This window comes from Phaethon lepturus, unplaced genomic scaffold, assembly GCF_000687285.1.
Source record: "Phaethon lepturus isolate BGI_N335 unplaced genomic scaffold, ASM68728v1 scaffold48708, whole genome shotgun sequence".
NCBI classification, from domain to species: domain Eukaryota; kingdom Metazoa; phylum Chordata; class Aves; order Phaethontiformes; family Phaethontidae; genus Phaethon; species Phaethon lepturus.
This window is the reverse complement of record NW_010557833.1, coordinates 20476-44557: the sequence shown is the minus strand read 5'-3', so window position 1 is coordinate 44557 and position 24082 is coordinate 20476. Positions and strand designations below refer to the sequence as shown.

Below are 24082 nucleotides of genomic sequence, written 5' to 3'. Positions count from 1 at the left end.
GGAAGTCTTAATGGAATCGAAATGAATTGATGAGAGTACAATCATATTTTGTATTTATTTCAAAGGTATCGACTGTTGGTAAGTGGTGGAGGTGGTATTGCTTTACTTTGACTTTTCTTTACCATTTCGGTGTCTTTCTGAAAGTAGAAAACTGTCAAGAAGGCAAAAGAACGGAATTTGCTTTATAGTCTAATAGAGGCAATGCAATTCCAGATTTATGGAAACAATAGTAAGAAAAGTTCATAAGTATATCGGTGCCTTATTTTATCTCTTTTTTTTTTTTTTCCAGGAGCCAGCAGGAGAAGGAGGACTGATAATATTTGGTCCTGCTGACAACTCAGAGACTCAGCCTGGCACTTGTGAATCAGGAAGTTCAGCATGTGCTGGAAGGATAATGCTGAATGACTCTGATCCTTTGCTGCCCTCCTCTGGCTCTGCTTTTCATTCAGCTCTGCAGGGAGAAACCATTCGAACCTCTAATGCTGTGTCAGGTAAAGCATATAGAGGACATTGAAGAGACTTCCTATTTCTTTATATTTTATCTGGAATTTAAATCTCAGAATTTGGATTACCTCTGCTTGTAGCTTTTAACATTTCCTCATCTTCCAAGGTAAACAAAGATGTGAACTTCAACAGTTTTGACTTTTTCTGGTGTGAATATAATTGTAGTGCTGTTTATTTTTAAAACTTTAAAAAATTATGGTTAGTGCTTTTTTTTTTTTTAACAGGGGAACTTAATGGAGTTTCATATTGGATTGAAGCAGTTTCAGCTTTTTACCTGTGTACTGCAGACTTAAAATTCACTTTTTTTTCTGTCTGTAATGTTGAAAGTAATCCGTTACAATGTAAATTGATGTTTTGGAGTCCGCTGCTTTTACAGCAAAATTTATAATACCTTACTGAAATGTCTCTTTAAGTTGCAACTTAAGTGTTAATTTTTTTAACATATCTTCATGGATGCTTACGTTTCCATAGCGTTGACAGTTATGTTTCTGTTGTAGCATTGTAAAATATAATACTAGAAAGCAGAGGAGTGGCACTATAGAGAGATCTTGTTTGATAAGGCAGAACAGTAATACAGCTGATGCGGTATATGAATTAAGTGTTTATCACCAGTTTACACTGCAAGATTAGGAAAAGCTTATAAAGGATGCCTCTGAAAACTTGTAGCTGTAATAAGTACAGCTGTTAGAAATACCTTGGATTCTTTCGGCACATGCTGTTATTTAGGAATTCTGTTAATGTTCCCTTTTGGCTTACCTGTGCAATTCTTGAGCCAGGAATACATCTGTAGCTACCCCAGAAACATTCTTGGGGGAGAGTTGGGAGGTGTTTCCGGTTGTTTTTAAAGTACTGTTTCTGTTTACCCAATTTGTGGAGGTATACTTAGTAATGCATGTTATGGTTTCACATGAGCAATGTAATTGCAATGACTGCCAAACGTCGTTTCTGCATTCATTTTGGAGAGCATTTACATGGCATGCAACTCATTTAAAACATTGCACTGTGATGTAATACTAACTTTAATACTTGTTCAAGCAAGGTTATACCTGAATTACTGAAAATGCAGTCTCAGATCTTAAGATTTATTTCTCTCATTTGCTTCTGTCTTTTCAAATAAAAGAGTCTCCTAGTTAGGATGCTGGAAAAGATTTTTGAGAAAAAAGGGAACGTGGTTGTCAGCACAGGTTGTGGGGTTTTTTTCTATGTCTCCATCTGTAATAGTTGGAGGTACTCTGCTGAATTTTTTTTTGTTGTTATTGTGGTAGATCATGTAAGCTGAAAACCTTCTTGTAAATAACCAGGTCAAGGGGCAGCCTTTCTCAAGTTTCATTCAATGCAGATTTTTTTTTTTTCTCCCAGAGAGATGTTTGAGAAGATTTTTACGTTCTTTTCTGTATAATTTCTTCTGTCCAATAAACCTTGTTAGAAAAATAATGAAAGGAGGATGTGTTGCTTTGTCCTGAACACCCACCAGTGTTTCTGAAACAATTTAAAAATAGCAGCCAAACTATTTAATAGACAAGATATAGACCTAGTTTATTTAAACAATGAAGACTAGGATATTTCTCTGGTATCAGATTTTGTTTAAAATCCAAAACCTCATTGTGCTTTGACTAACCCTGGATTATCTAAACAGCAGTAGCTTTGAAATTTTTTAAACTAGCTGTTGTCTCTACCTTGTTTGTTACCCTGCTGCAGGTAATCAGCAGTCCTTTCCACCAGAAAATGTTATTGATACCAAATACCATCCTCATCTTTAAAACAGTAACTGTGTCTGTGCTGTCTGTTTGGATGACTGCTTGTTCTGCTTCATGGTCTTCGACGCTGGTGCATGCATGGTTGCTGTGTCCCTATAAGGAGTGGAACCTATAGGTTTTTACCCAGACAAACCCCAGGGAATAGATTCATACGAGGAAAGGATTTCTTTGAGAAATATCAGAAAATACTGGAAATATCAGAAATCCTAAGACTATTTCATAAAATATGTCAGTATAGTGTCCAAACCCATATATTTAACTTAGTACTTTGTCTTTGAAGAAATTCAGTCAACTTTTTATTGATACTTAGTGACTATTAGTGGATTGAAATTCAAGTTAAGTATTTGTTACAGTAACATAATGAGATTACATCAGAATATTTAATAATTGCTTGGATGTGAGTATTTTTTGAATCTGAGTTTTGAACCTTATGTTTCTCTTCAGCGTTTCAGGGTGGGGACAGTGGTGTCCGTACTATGGAACAAGCTGTAAGTTCACAGCCAGTGCCATTAGAATCGGAATCCAATACCGACAACATGGAAAATAGTTCTCCTGGTAAGATTTCTTCCTTTGAAATCGGGCAGAAAATACGACTATCGGTCCATTGTGTGTGTATATACATATATTTTTCAATAACAGGAGGGTTTGTAACAGCTGGGTTCAGTTGGCATAGTGTTCGGTGATGTACTTCATTGTTACTACTGTTGTATTACATTCACAAGAAAGCATTTTATCTGTTTTCAGGGTTATAAAATGAGGTGGAGATATATATATTATCACAAAGAAAATAATACCATGTTGAAAAAATATCTTCCTTCACCACCAGTTTAATAACTGTTCCCTTGTTTTTAGCATCAGTTTTGGATGAGAAAGGTGAGCAAAGCAATGAGGAGGAGCAAAAAACTATCAAGCCTACAAGTAAAGAGTTCAGGAAAACCTGGGGGTTTCGAAGGACTACAATTGCTAAGCGAGAAGGTGTAGGAGATGCTGATGTGGACTCTAGTGAGCAACAGCCACAACAGCAGCAGCAAAGCTTAAACCTCAGGCGTAGCGGACGGCAACCAAAGCGAACGGAAAGAGGGGAAGAGTTTCTTACAACAGTAAGACGCAGAGGAAGGAGGAGTGTTGCAACTGCTCTGGAAGATTCAAGTGAACCAGCATCCTGTCCAGCTACAGATGCTGAAACTGCTTCAGAAGATAGTGTTGAGAGCACTCCAGATATAAAACCTGCAACTCGGAGGATTGGCACTAGGAGTAGTAAGGATCAGAAAAGCTCTAAAAGCAGACGCACGAAAGAGGAGGAAGAAGAGGAGGAGGAGGAAGAGGAAGATGATACTTCTGATAGTGATAGTGATGGGCTAACACTAAAGGAACTACAGAATCGACTAAGAAAGAAACGTGTTGAACAGAAGCCTGTGCAGCTGACACTGAAGGATATACAGAACCGCCTGAGGAAAAGAAATTCAGAACAAGATCCTGCAGAAACAGGTGATGTCCCGTCTGAAAAACAAGTTGAGTCTGAGTTGCCTGTCAAAGAAGAGCCTGAGACTGCAGACAGCACTGAGATTGCAAGTCAAGTGGTTGTGTCTGAGGAAGACACTGAAGATCTTCAGGCTCAGGAGGTAAAGCCTGACCTTGGTGCAAAAGGGATCACAGATGAAGAACCCGAAGAACTTCCCAAAAGCAAGCCTGAGTCTGAGATTTATGACCCAAATGCACTGTATTGTATTTGTCGTCAGCCTCATAACAACAGGTAGGCAAAGGTTTCAACTAAAAATGAAGTGCAAGTAGTTGGAATTTTTCTGTGATGCAAAATGAAACCAAATGCTAATGCTTACTTTTTGAGTATATGTAAATGAGCTCTTGGGTTTCTTTGAAGTTTGGAGGGGATCTTACAAGAAATACTTAAAAGAAGGTATGAACAAATGAATACAAAAATGAACAGTGAGGCGGAACAGTATCCTGGTGCTTTTGTGGAGTATTTAAGTTCTGTTGCTTGAGCAAATCTGTTGAGCGTTAATTGTTTTCATTTCACAATATTTTACTGTTTCTTGGTGTGTTGTTTTTTTTTTTCAGGTTTATGATTTGTTGTGATAGATGTGAGGAATGGTTTCATGGTGACTGCGTGGGTATTTCTGAGGCTCGAGGGCGCTTGTTGGAAAGGAATGGTGAGGACTATATCTGTCCAAATTGCACCATTCTACAGGGACAGGATGAGCCTGTTTCAGAAACAGACCATCAGGAAGCTAAAGCGGGGCAAATAAATGTGGATGGCACAGAATTCACAAGCATAGGAACAATTGAACAAAAATCTGTTGAGGACCAAGGAATCAAGGGTAGGATTGAAAAGGCTGCAAATCCAAGTGGAAAGAAAAAACTGAAGATATTTCAACCTGTAAGTATTTTAACTGTTTCTTACTTTTTGTGTTTCCCTGAGTACGTTGAGACGATGGTGTACTTGTACAGCGGTAAATCTGACTTGTGTTTTTTAAAGCTAAATATGAAGCTCAACAACCCACTAAATATTACTGTTTAGCAGAAGTTTATCCATAGTTCTGTCAGTACAGGAACTAAAACTAAGAAAGTGTTATTTTGAAGTGAGGCATTTAAAAGTTTAATGTAGGTGTAAGGAAATGCCACACTACATCCTTTGTGCTATTCTGCTCTTTATAAATCCTGTTTTGAAAGTCAAATAATAAGGTGGTCTTTTAACAAAAATAGTCAAATTCTGGACTGGTTTATACTAGCTTTGCAATAATATCAAACTATTTTGGACATTTTCAGTGATAGTGAAACTTTTTACTTAACATTGGCAGGTGTCTGTTGGAGTTAATTCCAGCTGTGCTTCCTCTGTACTTGCAATTAGTCGTTGAAGTTCTGACTTTTGTCCTGATGCTTCCCCAAGCTTTTAGTACATAGACAATTGTTTTATACTGCCTTTTTAACAGAAAAATGTGTATTTCAAATTATTGCAAATTCTGGCATAAAATATAAAAGAAGCTTAAATTTTGTAGTAGCAAATTCCATGCCGAGTTCAAAATACAGGCAAAGAAGCTTCTTCAGCTCAGTGTACATGAATTTAAAAACTTCGTGCTACAGTGGTTGTCTTTGTACCGCCTAAGCTACTATAGTAATGCCAGCATCTTGAACATTTTCATTTTCTTCTTGATGTGCCTTGGAGAGCATGTTTAGTGTATTTGCTGTTGAAATGCTACAACTATTCGTATTTTTTCTGTATGAATTTGTTCTTTGATGCCTAATCCTTAAACTTTGGAATCATCCTATCATCCCTAGAATAAGTATCACAAGTTTGAGTATAAGCATCTCTCTGGAGGACTCTTTCTGTTGTAGTATATTTTCTACAAAACATACATGTGACACCCCCACACACACACCCCCATCCAATCTAAATAGCAGAATTATCCATATCAGCATAGTGAGCTTAATGTATAGATCAGAACAGTTTGAGCTTAATATAATAAATATTTACGTTTTTAAGATAAATGTTTTCAAATACATTTATACTTCTTTGTACACAAACATTTTTGAGAGTCCAGTTCTGTTGCCATTGGTCTGCATTTCACTGACAGTATTTTAAGTTCTGCTTCTGAGTATCACCAATTACTTTTTGATACTAGCATGCTAACAAGTTATTTAAATGTGTTAGGCACCTCTCCTTTAGTGAAAGAAAAATGTAAGTATCATTAACTCATTGCCTTTTACGGAAGAACTGCTAATATTTTAGGTATTCTTTTGGCATTTGGAAATGGAATGGAACTGCTCTACTTGTGTTGGCCAGGTGGTGCCACGTTTGGAGAGAACTGAATGGCCAAGTTTGTCTGTGTTTTAGCCCATGCTGTCCCTTGTACCTCAGTTTATCCCTCTGTGGCTTGTAGCAGTAAGCACTACTCCAGCTGCAGAGTTCCCTGTCCATTCTAGGCAAGATCATTGCTATTTCGTATGTTGATGTGCTGAAATCACTCTGTAAGGTGACTGAACAGTCTCATTCAGTTTATCTGTTCTCTTACACCAGTATTCTAAGCACTTTGAGGGACTTATTTTTGTTGCTGTCCATATGCACCTATAGCTGTAGAGTTTTGGTTTGTGATTAAAATGAAATTGTGAATTTCTTTCACAAGAAATTGTGAAAGTACAGACATCAACGCTGAAGGTTTTGTCGTTATCATCTGAGTAAATGCTGTTAATTACAAATGACAGCTCAGTTAATCTGAAGTTTGAAGTGCTTCTTAGGGAACATGTATTGATACTTCATTCCTGTATTTCTCGGTTAAGTGTGTACATAATGGAAAAGTATTCTTAGGGGAAAAGTCACAAACCCAGGTTTTAGCAGACTGTTGCAGGTAATGCTGTCTTACTGACTTCTGGGGAAAAATAAGCCACACTATGCAAACTTTTTTTTTAAACTGGAAATATTAATGAAAAACTTACTTTTGGTAATTACAAACTGCAGTTGATTGATAGAGGAGAGGCTGCCTAGAACCACAGTAGTTCTGAATGTTACGTCAGGTGTGTAACATTTTTAGGAGTAACCTAGAAGAGTGAGACTAAAGGCATAATACCAGAGGTCATATGTTGGAGCATAAAGAGCTTTCAACTATTTCTAGACTTCGACCTAATGCACTCTGTTATCAAGGAATGTGCTATTTCCTACGTCTTAACATTTGAAGAGGAAGTACTTAGTATATAACATTTTGATATCAGTGGAGAGTAATGGTGAAGTAGAGGAAAATACAGATTGCATATGCAAACTTCTCAGTGTGTAGGAAGTATCAGGCTATGGCAAAATTGTCTAGGAGAATGGTGATGTTTATCTTAAGTTGGAGACTTCTAAAATTAAAATCGGTAAACCTCTAGAAATCTGTACACATGAATAGCTGAGTGCTTCGTTTTACATGTGTGCATGGTAGAGGACAACTGATGGTGATGTGTAAGTAAAATGTGTTTTAGACACCTTGCTCTTGAGAAACCAGTTGTGCATTATTAAGGAGATTCTCACATGATATAGAAGATCAGAAAAAAGCATTTGTGTACTTACGGGATCTGAAAACTTAGCAAACCAGCTTCCCTTAGTTCACTGCTAGCAGACCAACCACTTGAAAATACAACACGTTCTGAAACTAGTGTGTTACAAGACTGAACTTCTTGCATTGGTATGGGTTGTTTCTGTTATATCATGAATGAAAGTTGTTTTCACACTGGCAATTGTACAAGTCACTAACAGTCATAGCTGTGGCCTGCACGTATGGTATGTAAGCATTTCTTGACATTATAAAGGTATGTTTCTGTTGTTTCCTCTTTGAAGTTAGTGAACTCACTCCATTTCAATCTATAGGTAATTGAAGCTCCTGGTGCATCAAAGTGTATTGGTCCTGGCTGTTTTAATTTGGCTCAGCCTGATTCTGTATATTGCAGCAATGACTGCATTCTCAAACATGCTGCAGCCACTATGAAGTTTTTAAGTGCTGGCAAAGATGCAAAACCAAAACCTAAAGAGAAGATCAAACCAAAACCTGAAAAACCTGGTGTGCCAAAATCTCAGCTGCAGGTAAGCTAATGCTGGTGATCCAAAACAGTTGTCCTGAAGCACAGTGGCCTATGTCTGTGCTCTCCTTTTTGAGATAAATAAACTTGCCAAGTCCTGAATTGAAGAGGAGCTTTTTTTGTTCTCTTATCTTTTTTTGTGGTAAAAGTATTGTTTAATTCTTCTGACAATAAGATGTTTTCTTGTCACTTTTTTAAAATCTTAGTAATAGCCCCTAGATAAAGATAGCTTCTTGAAAGGCCCTTCTAGATGGCAGTGCACTTCTTACATTTTTTTTTTTTATTTTAATTAATTCCAAATTAAATTACCTTTTAAAAAAAAATATAAGCAGTATACCTTTTTTTAGTTTCATTCTAAATTAATTTTACCTTTTTTTACTCCAAATTACTGGGTTTTGGGTAGTAATTTGGAATTACTGAGAGTTGTGAACTAACATGACTGCATTGTATTTGTGCTTTGGGGAGCAAAAAGATGAAATCAAAGCATTCTCCTTTCTCTTTTGAAACCACTATAAAATGGGCAGTAGTTCTACAAACAAACCCCAAAACTTGATGATACATACTGTTGTTTTGAGGTGGTTTCTTTACCATTCTCTTTTCCTGAAGTTACAGTGTATTTTACCTTTGCTGTGAAATTACATCATTTCAAGTGTATTTACAGGAGCTTAGTATAAAATAAATTTTTGTACATGTATGTAACTATATTTGCTTGTTTGCAAAATAGAATATATTTGATGATTATTAGTAATTAGGCTTCTTTTAATCATACAGGCAGGTATTAAGCCTCTTTCAAACCAAAAGAGACCGTTTCCTGAGAAAAGAGAGATGACTGTGAAGAAGACTGTTTTGGCAACTGCCAAGACTGAGGCAAACACTCAACCTATTGCTAAAGAGCCAGCAGCAGAAAACAGCACACCATCCTGGGCAAGCGATCATAATTACAATGCTGTAAAGCCTGAAAGGACTGCTGCCATTTCATCTTCACTGTTGTTCAAATGTATGTATCGCATAGGGATATTCCTGAATAATCACTTATGTTTTCTTTGAATACCCATCCATTCTTGGCTCTGCAAGACTAGGGAGTTTAGGATTTATTTTTTCCCTTAATATGGCACCAAACTACTTTTCTCCACCTTCAAAGATTCGCACACAGATACACACACAAATGGGAGACACTTTTAGAAGTTTCATTTGTATCAAATGACAGCTGTATGATTAAGAGCCTGTCAATCTACCCCGCTGATTTCTGGATGAAAACTACGTGATTAAGCTTTAAATTTTTCCCATAAAGACAGTAACTGTTTCTAATCTAGAAAAGGTAAGTATTGATACATTTATGTTAAGTTAAACAAAAAGGTTGCACAGTGTGCACTGTGAATCAGAATTGACTGTACTAATTTGAATTGTATTTTTGTAATTTAGATTTGGCACCTGTCTCTCAGGTCTTGCATTTTCAGTGCTAGTGTCGAGAATGAAATCTTCAACGTGGTATCCAACGATACTTTACACTTCTGCAAACAGCTTTTAAATGTCAAGTATACCCAAGTTCTTCCTGCTGCTTTTCTTCCTTACATGAGATAATTTAAGGACCATTCTTTACTTTTAGGTTTGGGGGGAGGCAGTACTCTCTTTTTTTTTCTTCTTTCTCCTCCTTTCTATTTATGTGTTCATACTTCACACATTATCCACACACACAAGAACACATCTTAAGTGGATATTGGGCAGAGATATCGCCTTGCATATTTTTGCAGGTTTTGATTAGCATCCTTGTAACTCATATAAAGGTAAGTAAATACTGGTTTGTAGCCTGACCAAGTCTTTCTGCTAATGACATTTTTTGATTGACTCCAGCTAAGTAGTTTTATAATGCAGTGGTGGAACTTCATCTGAAGTCTTACATTTCACATTTACGAAACACATGACCTGGTGTCTAATGTTTACTCACTTAATGATTAATGAATTCAGAAATGCGGTTCTCACAGCTTTCTTAACCACACTTTAGCCAATTTTACATTTTATTTTCAGAAATAAACCTAGTTATTAAGCACATTACATAATTTATAAATTTATCAGTTACTTTTTAAGATAAGATTTTTTTAGATGTAGTTTTTATACGCCAAGGGAACACCAGCTACCCTAAATTGCTATTTATTATTATAGCACATAGTAAACGTACTATGTATGTTTTAATTATATTTACCCACATCAAATGTTTAAATGGTTATAATTTTTCCCTGCATATTTTTGTTGCCTATTTTGTTACTTGGGCCCTGTGCCTTTTTTATTGTGAACTTTTAAGATATGTATTTTGATAAACTTCCATTTTTTTAAGCTGCTTCTTAAAGAAACTGTAGTGCTTTTGTCAGAAACAGTAGTGTTTTAAATATAATTAAAATTAGGAGAGAAAGGTGTAAATGCAACCACAGGGCTTATTTTACATGTTAAATTTTTATGACACTTTCTCTCTCAGTATAATTGCAAGTGTCCCTATAACCATATCACTTAATACCCATACTGCTATAGTTTGTTTTTTTTCTAGGAGACAGGAATACAGAGTTTGAGACAGGGAGGTTGAGGGTTTTTTTTTTAAAGGGGAGTTGCTCTTAACTTTTACCACACTGGAGGTTATACAGATTTAAGCAATTACTGTAGAAAATTGGATACCTGTAGCTAAATTGTTAAATTGGTTCAAAAATATGTGTATATACCAGACTTTAATAACAAGTAGAAAACAACTTAGCTCATGTGATGAAGAACTCTCATATCAAATGCAAGGAAGAACTTCACGTTCCTATTGTTAAGGTAAGTTGTACTAACATGCGGGGACTCTATGCCATTACTAAATTCCCAGGTAAATTGTTTGTGTATTTAAAAAAAAAAAAAAAATCATCCTGCTTTTTGATTGGATGAGTTTGATCTGTAATCTTCCTGAGGAGCTGCTATTGCATCATCTTTAAGAGTTTTCTACAAGATTTTATTTATTTAGTAAATCTTCATATGCTGTTCAAAACAGAGAAGTTACTGCATTATGGAAATTCGTGAGAGTCATCTCAGTTCACTTTGGGTATCTAAAAGTTAGAATTCTCTAAGTCTGAGCTAGTCTGCCAAGAAAAAACACCTTCAGTAGACAAAACATATCTGTTTTAGACACTAATCTTAGAGCGAAGTGACTCACTGCTTAGAAATACTTATTTCTGAACATTGATTATGAAAGATACTTCAGATGACTAGTTTAGACATCTAGGTGTCTAATGTTTGGACTTCAGGTTGCTTAGAGGAGGCTAAGGACATAATTCTTCCATATACAGTATTTCAGAATACCGCCAGCATTCTCCCAGAGCTTCAAGCCATGTTCTGCAAATCCTTGTTTGTGACTTCAGTGCACAAGGCCCTTTAGGAATTAAGGAAACTTAAATGTGATTAGCAGAATTACTCTCATACTCTCCATTAGTCAGTTTATCGTATTTCAGACATGCATTTACTTTGTATGTTTACTTTGTAGTTGTCAGATTCAAGATTCTGTTGTTACATATGACATCAGTTTCATTAAATAGTAGCAAGAAGAAAAATCAAGCTACTCTTACAGATGTACTGGGTGATAGGGGCATATAGTATATTTGCATCTAAACCCTGCCACCAAGCCCCCTCTTCTCCCAACCTGCTGTGCATTTAAAAAAACCAAAAAAGGCTATTTGGTGCTAGTAGTATGCCGTTATATAGAGCAGTGATTTCTTTTTCTCCGTTACCCAATTAGTTTGTGTTTCTTCCTGATTTTTTTTCTGTAGCTTTTTTTGGGGATGACTTAGGGCTGTACTTGGAAGTTACTTTGTACACGAAAATCTGGAGCTTTATTAATGACACTGTACAACATCTTGATGTTATACAGTGAAAATAGTTCTATTTATTCGTCTAATAACTAGAGTGGGAAATGTCTTGAACTTGCTTTGATAAGTGGATATTAAGTAAAAGTACTTGTAAAGTTGTAGGCAGTATTTGAACTACACATGTAAGAGGAAGTAAGGTATGTGTCACATTCCCTTTCAGAAGTGTTGCTTTTAATTTCATTAGGAAAATTGGTACTAAATTAATACGCATTGCTCAACTTTTATATTGAATTTCAAAAGTCATCCTAGCTTCCAAATTGATACAAGTATGTGGATTGTTGAGATTTAGGAACATCGTTGTTTAGAGCTTCAAGTTGTGGTAGAAGTCCTGAATTTGTCACATGAGCTAGTGTTAATTATGAGTGTTTAGGTTCTATCAAAGGAGATGTAAAATTAATAACAAAAGAAAAGCAAACTCTTGTTTATCTAGTAAGATCATCTAGGTGTTTGTGGGAAAGCACCACCCAAAATTACGTCTGAAATGTTTCGGTTTTGTTAGCAGACTAACATACATCTTACAATAATAGGAAGCATTATTTTTAACTATACTGGAGGAGGAAGAATTTTAAACAGCATAATATAAACGTGTTTTTTCCAGAAGGAACCACAAAGGAACCACCAGTTTGCATCCACTGCTTATTTGACTCTGCAGAGAGCTTTCATACTTAGTTTTACGCTAATTAATTTCATGTATTCCATTTGTAACAATATTTGTCCATTATATTCACTGCTGCTCTGTAAAAAGGGGGTAAAGGAGCACTTCAGACATGAAGTTTGCTGATGCAGAGGTTTATCAGCAGTATCAGTGTATATGTCTGAAGCAGCTGAACTCAGGTTTTCTGTTTGAGAGTGCAACACTTGGAAGAGACTTTTTTTTTTCCCTATATTTTTGTTGTTTTTCATTGTCAAATAGAAGTCGGCAGCAAATGTATCAGCAGTTTTAAAACAGAAAATGAATGCAAAAGGAGGGGAAGAAGATAGATGTTTGTAGCATCCCGGTTTTTTTTTTTAACTCCCCAGTCATACGTATATGAAGTACTCATCAGTGCGTCAGATCTTTGCTGAAGTTCAGCTGACTTTATTTACTAGACTTAAAAGAAATATATGAACCGGTAATTTACTCAACTCGGGTGCTAAAGCTACTTAAACATCTTAACTGCATTTCTTGATAAAAGTAACTAAGCGCACAGGAAGGTGAAGAGGGTTTATTAGATAAACATTAAGTTTCTTGTTCTTGTGGTAGAACTTCCTGAGTAAAAAGCACTTCTTTGTCATACCAAGGCACTGAACTTCTGTTTACTTAACTGCAGACAGATAAATGGTATGAGTTTATAGCTATCTATTATATCTTACTTTGGTAGTAATGTTTCATAGAAATTGTTAATGAGTGGAACTTCGAAGGGGGAGTGTTTCATTTCGAGAAAAGCACAACGTTTGTGGTACCTCTCCTGCTTTACAGCAGTGAATTATGGAGAGACGACCTAATGCTGCCACCTCCTGGAAGTGGAAGGCCAAGTTTGTAGAGCCCTTGCTCTGGTGATAGAAATTTCCTTTGTCTCTTCATTTCTTCTGCTGCTAAACTTTTCTACACCCACGACCTATTCACAGAGTGAATAGTGTTTGTATAGTTAAAGATCCCAGATACGAAGGGTACTTGGACTGCTTTGTTCCTATACACCTCTAACAAAATATGGAGACTTTCTAAAGGGAATACAGCGATATTGGGAGCCCATCATCAGAAAATGTGATGTGCATACCGAAATGCTAGGATTATAGCATACATAATTTATGTATTTTTTTTCTTGTGTCTTTTTTCCTTTCTGTAATAACAGTACGAAGGCAGGAAAGAAAGAGAATATCCACTATAAAGAGAGCAGGGGGAAAATGTAGTACACTCAGGACAGAGGAGTTATGGCTCAGGAGGTAGAAGTGATGTAGGAAGCTGTAAGTACTGTTGTGAAAAGAAAAAAGTAATGCCTTGTCTGCACTTGGACTGGTGCCAATTTAATGCTTCTCTTCAGGCAAGATTGTACTGGCTTAAGTTGTGACTCTTTGGTTGAGTGCAGTGGATGTGGATATACTGCTACTGGTTCAGCTATTAAAAAATACTTAACTGCGAACTATTAAAAATATTTCACTTAAACTGAGGAGCTGTTCTTAAGTCCTGAGTATCCTTGTCTGCAAGGACTGATTGTAGTTAAACTTCATGCCTTTGTTTTGGTGTGAGTGCTTCCCCGTAGGAAAAACTAGACTGTGCCAAGCTCCATACTATTATAACTAAACCACTTCTGGCATCTGAATTAACTCCTTGAAAGCTAAGGTGTCTTCGCTTAACGCAACGTTCTGCAACATAGACCCATACTAAGAGGCAGTAAGTATTGAGTAGTACCAAGGGAATAAAAAGGATTACTTATTTTATGTTACTGGCAATTTTCTGGGACATGTGGCTGCTGCATATGTAGGTCCTAAACTTTTGTAACTAGAGGAGTTTCCAGAAAGGTTCTGACAGACCAAATAATAATCAGAATATCTAAGATGAGCCTGCCAGAACTTCTGGGAAATCGGTCTTGGGGATCTGGCTTTGGAAAGATTATAGTAGAGGAGTGGCTGGTGTAACACAGCTCCAGTGCTGAACTTGCATCATGAGAGTGGCAGGGGCTGCTGTGTGATCTGAACCCTGGCTGTGGAGACCAGTAGTGGCTGCTGAAGCCACCATCCCCTGGGACCCAGACAATTAAAAGGAGCAGTGGGATCCTTGGGGAGCGATTATCATCTCCTGCCTGTGAACTCTACTGGAGCTCCCCTTCTCTGCTCTACAAGGTATGTTACATCTCTCCTGTGGCTGTTGGCCACGTGAAGATTTTTGCTGTGTCTGTAAGTTAGGAAGGCTGGTCCCTGCTGCTGGCAGGTTTCCCATTTTGCCTTTCAAGCACCTAGGAGACCCCCAAGGCGCTTGGACAACAGAAAGCCAGCACTCTAGCCATAATGGGTGCTTGGTTTCAGCATAAGGAACCACTGCCGAGGGGAAGGGTTGGGCGGGGCAGAAACCTGGTACAACTTACGGATGCACTATGAATATAGGGTGGTGTATCTCTTGTCATCAACGCTGAAAGTGATGAAAGTTTGATTAAAAAAACCTCACCACCCTCTATTGCTGTTTTGCTTTCTTTTACTAATATCACTTTAGTTCTTTGAACTTGCTCACTTGACTGCATAGCCGGTGAAAAAGGTCTTCCTCTGCTAGTCCCCAAATAAAAGGGTTTTATTGAGGTGATCTCTTGCACTTTGGAGTCAAGTTTTGCTGCTGATATTGGTGCTGATGAGTCGCTGTGTCAGATCTGTACTGAACTTGGAACCTGAAGATGGCTTTAATCCCTGCAAGGAGTGATGATGCCAGTCCATAAACGGTCAGGATAATAAGGAGCCCTTTTTTTGCAGCAGATGGTGCCTCTCACTCAGGAGTGGTGTAGTTGTGAAGATGTAGTGGTCTAATGTAGGTCAGATAAATCACTATAACTTCATATAGATTTAAACAAAGCTTCACATGTCTAAGCTACAGATTTGCATGAGCATAGCTACAGTGTTGGCTTGAGTGCAAACAAATTGCCACCACAGAAAAGGCTCTTGTCTCAGAGTTTCCTAAATTAAATAACTTTAAAGCCAGATTTAATTTTCTTTGTGTGCCTGAATGTAAAGGTTTGGCACACAGGCACCTTAATTACGAGCTTCTTATTGTTGTGCAGATTAGAACTGATAGAGGCTTTTGAAGGAAAACAGCAGGGCAGGAGGCACACCTCTGAAACAGTAGTGTTTGATAATAAAAGTTTGATTTGGTCTTGAAAGTGGAAGCAGACACGTTGTTCCGTAGGCAATTAACAGTGAAAATGTAACACTGAAACCTATTTAAGAATAGTTAAACACTTTCGAATTATTAAGAACTAATTCTACGCTGTCTGAGGGAAATGACAAAAAGTCTAGGGAAAACAGGTTTCAGGAAAACAGGTTTCCGGGAAGCAATAGTTGAACGGCGTGGAACTGAAGCGGTTCCCAACTACACCTCACCTTCGCAGCCTGGGGCGCTGAGTGTGCAGTGCCACAAGAGGGTGCTTCAGTGGCACTGACAGGATTGACTCTTCGACAAGTTGCTGAGGCTCTGAGGTGTCAGGCATGCATCCCAGCAGTGTGACTATGCAAAGGCTGCTCTTGAGGAACGTCTCATAACTGGTAAGTAACTTGCCATTGTAGAGTGCTCTATAACTGACCCCTAAAGCACCAGCTCTCCCATGTATCTTGTTCAGTTTTTTAAGTTGGATAATGCATCGGAAGGTTTCGCTTTGGAAGAACTCATGGGTTAAAGTTTGGTATCGGCCACTGCATGGGGTGGAGGGGTTAGTTTAAATTCCGTTCCGTTAAGATTATTTCTATCACGAGCCGTGCAGAAAGGGGGTTATAACCGCAGCTGCGTCAGACAAGTCTGTTTGGGACATAGTGAGGATGAGTGGTAGAAGCTGTTGGAGCAGTGCCAGTTTTAAATTTGAGAAATCCTGCCTGTCCTCGGATTCAACAGTTTTACAAAGGGGAAAATGCAGTTCCTAAATTCTCAGATATTGGCAAATACGGGCGAGAGATTTCATCTTCTCTGAGCCAAGAGGCTGTCCTTTTCTACTGCGATACGTGTCAAAACGGGCTGCCCTCACCTTTATAACGTTCAGACTGGATAGCTGCAGCAGGCTGGAACGACTGCACGGAGAAATGGGTAGTGCAGCTACCTGCGTCTGAGCAAGAAGGAGCTGCAGGACCGTATGGAACTTCACAGTACAATTTCACAGGCCAGTTTTTGAGTGACACTCAAAATGCTGGCTGGGGATTTCTGGTGAATTCCTGAACAGATTACTGCTTTTGGTTGGTCTCTTCACCTCTGCATTCCTGTTGGATATTTAAGCTATTATAAAGGCCAGTGCTGTTGCAGATTTACAGATTAGCTCTTCTCAAAATACATAAGTACTTGGCTGTGGCCAGCCTTTACACAGGCTGTTGGAGAATACCTTCTAACAGGTATTTTTGCTTTTTTAACAACTGCAGAGCTGCACGAGTGTGAATTTTCCTCCTTCTTATTTTTGACATCAGTTTTTTTGAAAAAGACATAAAAATTCTTTTAAGTGTAGTAAATGATCCACTTCAGAAGGTGGATCACAAGTAGCTTCCTAGGTTTTATTATTCATATTGTGGAGTTTTAAAGAAATTTTTTACAGAAAATTACTGCATGTTAACTACCAGCTTTCTTACTGTTGGTGCCACACAAATGTGTATGCTGTGCATACATCTGAAAGATAGTTGTGTGGTTGTTTTTTGTTGGTGGTTTTTTTTTTTCTTCCTTTTTCTAAAACTCTCTATTCTAGTGACAGGAGCATGAAAAGTATCTGTAGAACCCGCATGTGCTTCAGCAGCCTCTGCACTGTGGGCTTGTAAAGGCTCACCAACGTGCAAGGCAGCGTCTTCCGAAGCGTTGGGCTGCTGAAGTCCTGCTCCTTTGGGCCAGTGCTCCCACTGTGGAAGGTTCTGTGCAAGCTGGACAAGACGATGCAGCCATCGGCCTGTGTTCCACATGCTGCCCTGCAGAATTTTATCCTGGGGGGGAAAAAGGTGGATTAGTATAGATGGAGAAGAACATGGGGAAATGTTAAGACTGTATTAGACACCAGAGGCAACAGCCTTATGCCAAATTTTTAATTCTGTAGGGAAACTTATCATAATTAGTACTATCTAACAATCGGTTTGCATATCTGCAAGACATTTTTCACAGAATGTAGTGTTCTGTAGTAGTAGCTGTGATGCGCTTTTTTTTTCTTTGAAAGATACCTGAGTCTTACAGACTCATTATGAAACAGGCTCTTCAAGTGTAACTGCCTATGGTTTATCTACACCATCACTTAAAACTTAGCATCAACTAAAAAAAGCAATTGAAGATCTTTTTTAAAACTATACAAACAAAAGTAATAGCACATTTCTTCAGGTATTTAAAAGTTGGAAAAACTAGATAATGTCTCCAGCAAAAATAACCCGCCACAAATGAGATAAACCAAAACCAGGGGTGGTGGTGGTGTATTTTTGAAGTGGCTTTCTAAAGCTCCTATTCCAAAGAAAGATTGGCTGGCGAGGGGAAGGGGGAAGAACCAACACAGGCTTGAATGTTAGACAGAAATATTTTGAAGGGATGAGAGGAAGAGCAAAGTTTCCTTTGGATAATTTCCATGCAGGTGGTGTAAAACACGCCTCTCATTGTAGGTGAGGGATTATGCTGTGAGTGCGTCCTGCAAATCCTTCATGCAAATTTAAACAGTGCTACGCTGTGGAAATCGTTCTTAAATTGGGCCTCAACAACCACGTTACAATGCTGAAACATCAATATTGGGACATACAAAAGCAAACTATACGTAACCATCAGGCTTTCAACAGACTCGTCTGTAACACAATAGATAATGTGGCAGTTACGTCCTCCACCGCTTACAGAAGCTTCCTTCTTGGCTGCATGTTGTAATTTTTGGCTTAGCTTCACAGAGAATTTCCTTAGGGGAGGGGTTCTGTATCTGTTGACATCTAGTGGGAGAGATTATATTTATCTCTGTAGTGAACGTACCATAGTAATGCTATTTCTTAAGCCCTGCAAGGAATGCACTTTTTCTGCCAGAGGGTTCATTGGGTTTCACGCTGGAAACGAGCTGACTCATTAGCTCCGTCTGTACCTCTCAGTCTTTTTAGCCCAGGTGTCTCAGTCAATGAGAACCCTGTTGCTCTCCTAATCAGTGGCTCATAGGACAAAATGGGGAAAATAGGAGTTAATGTTTTGTTTTAAATATCATTTCTAACATCAAGCCAAGGGAGGTACACCTCTGTCATCAAAAGTGCCAAACAGAAGAGCCACTAAATACCTTATCCTGGCACTAATCTTCTGTCTGTGATGAAACTCCCTATTATTCTGTTAGGCTAGATAGGCTAATGTTCAGCAGTCGTCTCTAACCTTTTATTTTAAATTTGTTTAAAAGCATTTATTGTAGGTATGCTGGAGCTACTGATGAAAAGGACTGGAAACATCACAGTATAAAATACAGTGGCCAGTATATATAGTAGGCATTGACTGTGTCTTCTCTTCAAGTTGTGCGTGGACTGTAAGGCAAAGTGATTTGAAACTCATGGTCTGAGAGAATACCTGTTCCATTATATGTCCCGTCAGTTTGCTGAGCGACTCTGACATCTATTCAGAAGTTAAATTCCACATATGTTGGCTCTCCAAAAAGAGTACATACTTCTGTTAACTCTTCCAAACATACACTCGCCATAGCTTCATACCTATCAGAAGATAGCGTAAGCCTCGGGGTGTGCTCACGTTGCAGCTAAGTCAATAGAAGAGCGAGCTGCCACCAGAAGAGGCAGTCCTGCTCCTTCCTCGCACTCAGCTGGGCGCTCCTGTGCGTTGGATCCAACACCCAAGTACCGACACAGTGAGTTGGTTCAGCTGGATTATGTGGCTGAACACTAATCTCAGTAAAAACCAAAACTTGACAGGACAAAAATTGTGGTTTCTCATAGTCAAAATAGGATAAGATTTTTTTTAGATTAGGTTCATCTACAGCCATCACAGGTTATTTGCATATGTAGGGTTTAAGTAATCTTGATTCTTTGTCACAGTATGCACATGATTTGACAGTGTCCTTCAAATACAGTGAGGTGTCCTGTAAATTTGAAAGAGTAGTTGGTTAGATGTTCTGAAGGACTAAACCTACATGTGTCCAAATTAGTACATACAAAATCTATACTATCAGTTTCTGTAATCAACAAGTACTGCTAAGTAGACAGTTTTAATTGGTATAAAGTAGTAGCATAGTTTGAAACTGTTAAACTTTCATGAAGCTAATGAACGATTTGCACATTTTCTCTTGGCTAAAGAGGCACAGAATTATGTGCCTTACTTTGGAAGCCTTTCTAAATAGCCATGATGTCACCCTGCAGAATAAAGAATGCTTCTGCATCTTTCTCCTTGGACACTTACTGATTCTGCTGCCCTTCAACCCTGGGAGCTTCAACCTACCTTTGTACTAGTACCTTTTTATTTATTTTACAAGTACATGTTCTCACTATGAAACAGCTGTTTGTAATGTAGGTTTGTCGTGTGGATATAGTTCTCATATATACGACACCTGATTGATACAAAACATCTTGGTTGTGCTATTTTTAGTTTTATCAATGTTGTTCTTGTTAACTAGTTTGAACTAATCATTAAAAAGATAACATACAGAAGATTAAATGCATATTTAGAATTTCACCTTTTGTACATCTGTAAACCAAAAGAACTAAATGTCTTAGCACTGAGGGCTGAATTTTACTGTCATCATTCTGAAACCCGAGCCGTGCTGTCCTGCCTTTCCATGATAAGTCACAGAAACGTGCTTCTGCCCTACCTGCCTGAAAAGGTACAGTTCTGTGCCGAAGACATAATAAACCAAGAAAAAGAGAATGGAAGCAGAGTAATTCCTACAGCGTTATCAGTGCGCACGTTTTGGATATTTGCCTTCTCTCTATTCAAGACTCTTTAACTCAGAATACGATGGCTTTTTACCTCTGTTAAGTTCTGGGTGCTGAATTTGACCAAACAAAAAACCATCAGCAACAGTTCCGGGATCCCCTTCCTCCCTCCTGGGATTGCCAGAGCCAACTAGAGCAGGGGAGGGTGCGGACATCGGGAGAGACATTGTGGGTCACACGCAAGGTCTCCCTTGCCCAGCCTCTGACAGTAACCAAGACCAGTCTCTGGGGAAAACTATGGGAATAGTGAGAGTAATCATTTTAATCTACTTTATAGCAAAATCTTCACATCCTTTGAAATGATTTAATGTATTATGGCAGCTGTTTTCATTTTACACTTCAAATAGTTAAATCTTACTCAGAAAAATTCCTCAAGGTGTTTACATGTAAAATACTTCTAGGAAAAAAAATCAGGATAAATACATAGTGTCTCTGGATCTTCTGGCTGCTTCTCCTTGTGTTCCAGAAGTTCAGCACACACCTTTATACTCAGCCTTAAAAAAGTCCAAGTACAGCGTCGTTTTTTAGTTCATCTTAACCACCGGTTTCTGTATTTGTGGTAAAACTGCCAGCTTAAAGAAACCGGGGTTAGAAGCGTCTTTCTGCTGGAAGCGTATGCTAACATTCAAGGGGTACCTGAACTTGAAGTATGGAGAAGGGTTGCAAGGCTGCTTCCTCCCAAAATGAGGGAGTATCATGGCTCAAGCATCCCAGCTCTTCCCTGATGCAAGGGATGTTTCCATTGGAAGCTTGTGCTGATTTAAGGGGTTTCTTGAACCAGACTTCACAGGAGTGCTTTATCCCCTTCAAGTCCACCTCAGAACAGGTAGACTGGGCAATTTAGACCCTTCCTAGTAATTTCTGCTCTCATAGCAGATCTGGAAGGTGAAGAAGGACCGTTTGGTCCTTGGTAAAGTCACCGAAAATTAAATTCCCGGATCCTTCCCAGGACGTGTCCTGAATTTTGCAAGTAGGGCTTCTGGGCTAATTAATCTACAAATCTTCACTAGCTAAAACCATCAGATTAAAAATTAACTTGGTAACTGGTCAGTGGTTATCTATGGATTTGTGAGAAAAAAGACTTGTTTGAGGGAAAACTTGGCTTTTCTAATAGAAACAATTGTATTTCAGGAGTTGGTTTTTGGTAGTTTCCCTCAGAACCTTTTCTTGTTTGAGCTGTCAGGATAAAGGTGCTAGTGTTAGCCCACTGTAACTTTAATGCCTTGTAAATGATGTTTTGTTTGCTGGAGGGTGGGGAGTGTTTTTGGTTTTGGCTTCTTTTGCTATGTTGAATTGTTCCTGACAGTGCCAGAAGGTGGACAGACGAAATGCAATTCAAAAAAATGCTTGCTTTTAAAGTCCTGTGCAAGTATAACTTCAACAGGAGTGAAAAATGGAGCCTTTACTTATACTTTGTAATTTTTCTTCTGTATGACATGTATCAATTATTCTATTAACATTAGAAAAAATAATTAAATGGAAAATCTGAATATTGTGAGTGGAATAGTTTGAGAATGGTGGGAATTAGATGGCCAGAGCCTGAGCAGCATTATTACTGTTTAATTATTCTGTAAATCTAGAATTTAGCTAGAAACCGAATAGGAAGATCTAGTAATAATTAATGGCAATGTCATCAGTATGATATTCATGCTAGCAACCAAGTAGATCATGTATTTAATTTTTTTTTAAGCAACTTCTGTGCTATGTAATTTGTCTGTCTTTGCTTGCTCTTTAAAAGAAAAAATCTGGGTGAAAGAGTTTATTAAACTTCAATAATACTAAACTTAAGGTAATATTAATGTAGTTTCAAATTCATGGACTATCATCAGGTCAGCCTCTGTAATAAGCTGGTTCTGTAAGGTGCTATGAGAAATTTTCTGTTTAAATATGAAATGGTGGGTTGTATTGCTTTTTTTTTTTTTCTGTTTAACATGTGAAAATTTGGGATGTTTTTGAAGCTTAGCCATGAAATCCCACTCAAGAATCTTTGAAGGTGGTGCCTTTTTTCCCCCCCCAGTTTTCTTGAGTAGATTGTAAATAAAATTTTCAACCTTTAGAGCAAAAGTGGAACTCTTTCAAACTCTTCCATTGGTCTCTGAGACTAAGTGCTCTGAAGGATCAAAGACAAATTTCTTCCAAAAACTGTCAGCAGCTGCATGGTTATTTTATGTTACTTTTTAAAAGGCTAGTGAAAGTAAATAGCTTAAATTGTTTATTGATAGTTATTCTCTGGAGATGTCATTTCACAGACTTTATAGATTGGTACCTGGTCTTTATGAATAGGAAGTTATAAAGTTAAGCCTTTAATATTGTATTTTCTTCTTTGTTTTAACAGCTCAAAGGGAAGAGAAAAGGAATGAAGATAGAGCAGAGCCTGCATCAGCATCCAAGAAAACTGTTGTGTCTATAATGGAGAAACAGTCATCTCCTCTCACTAAAAATCTTCCTTCAAAGAAGCCCCCATCCTTCTCTAACACATCACTAGCTAAGCAACCACTTAAACCTTCTGCTGGAAGTTTCAAAGGTGTAATTCCCAAGAAACCTTGGCCTTCGTCAGGCAGTGTTCCTTCATCAGGCAGTGTTCCTCCCAAACGTTCATCTCTTTCTCATGGCTCATCAGTTTCCAAAAAACCAGCTACATCTTCCAGTTTGGGTGGAGGACTCAAAAAGCCTTCACTGTCTTCCATTTCTACTGCGTCTGGAAGTAGTCAAGCAAAAGCATCAGCTAGCCCTATCCAGTCACAACCCAACTCTCAGATTCGACAAAATATTCGACGGTCTCTAAAAGAAATTTTATGGAAGAGGTGGGAATTCAAAGCACTTAATTTATATAGAAAGCTACAAATAGATGTAAATGTTTAGCCTGCAGAGTTTTGTTTACTTCTTGATCAGGGATATTGAGGGATTGCATTTATACCACAAGTTACTACAAGTATAGTTGGAATTTCAGGTTTATATTTTTAAAAAAATTTAAAATCCTGATGTAAAATAAATGTGTATATGAAAAAGCCTTTTTAAAAAAAAAATCATCTCACTATTCCATTTATATTCAGGCAATTACAGTTGAAGAATTAAATTACAGCATAGGAGCTTTGAAAATGCAGGTGCTCTGAAGCTTTAAAATCTGGTGATGGCAGTGTTTGGAGATGTAGAGGTTGTAGGGAACTTAGTACAGGAAATACCATAGTGAAAGGTTAAAGGCTGACTGAAGTAGAGATTGTCTCCCCTCCCAACATAAAAATCAACAACAAACAACCCTGGTCAGTGGACAACTGAATGACTTGGGGGGGGAAAAACCAACCAACCAAAAGCAAATTGTTCCACAACAATTATTAAAGTTAATGCCAGCCATCAATACTTATTATAGACAGCACTCTGGTATCGTCACTGAAATGGAAGTGCTCTTCACAGCGGAAAATCTAGGACGAAAACTTAAGTGCTTGGGCTCCCCATGTTGTTCACAGCAGAGAAACTCCTAACTTCAGTGCCATGAGCGGGAGGAGTTGTAAAGGCTGACGTCCGTTCATAAAGGCTGTCTTCTGTGGCCGCCTGTGGACAGTAGCGAAGGGTTGCCATAGCTCACAGTTCAAGGTCTGGAAATAGGCTTTACATTTGAGATGTCTTTTAGAGGAGTCCTGAGCCCTCACTGAGTGAGGAGGAGCCTAGGTTAGCTCCTTTCCTCTGCAAAGTTAGTTTTTATGAATGCTACCTGAAAATTCATGCCTAACATAAATGCACGTACCCTTTCTTGTTTCTAACAGAGTCAATGATAGCGATGATCTGGTCATGACAGAG

The 24082-nt window shown here is 38.1% G+C and overlaps 1 protein-coding gene across 1 annotated transcript in view; it reads left to right on the top strand.

Moving 5' to 3' along the window:
• Nucleotides 1-324: 324 nt before the first annotated feature.
• Nucleotides 325-24082, top strand: part of LOC104625278 (death-inducer obliterator 1-like) — a 40009-nt gene continuing 16251 nt past the window's right edge. Inside the window, 8 exon segments of the mRNA XM_010292863.1 lie at nucleotides 325-491; nucleotides 2706-2816; nucleotides 3114-4014; nucleotides 4338-4656; nucleotides 7615-7827; nucleotides 8595-8820; nucleotides 22623-23091; nucleotides 24049-24082. The exon segment at nucleotides 24049-24082 is cut by the window's right edge and continues 18 nt beyond it. Coding sequence (XP_010291165.1) covers nucleotides 395-491; nucleotides 2706-2816; nucleotides 3114-4014; nucleotides 4338-4656; nucleotides 7615-7827; nucleotides 8595-8820; nucleotides 22623-23091; nucleotides 24049-24082 — 2370 coding nt within the window. The 5' untranslated portion in view covers nucleotides 325-394.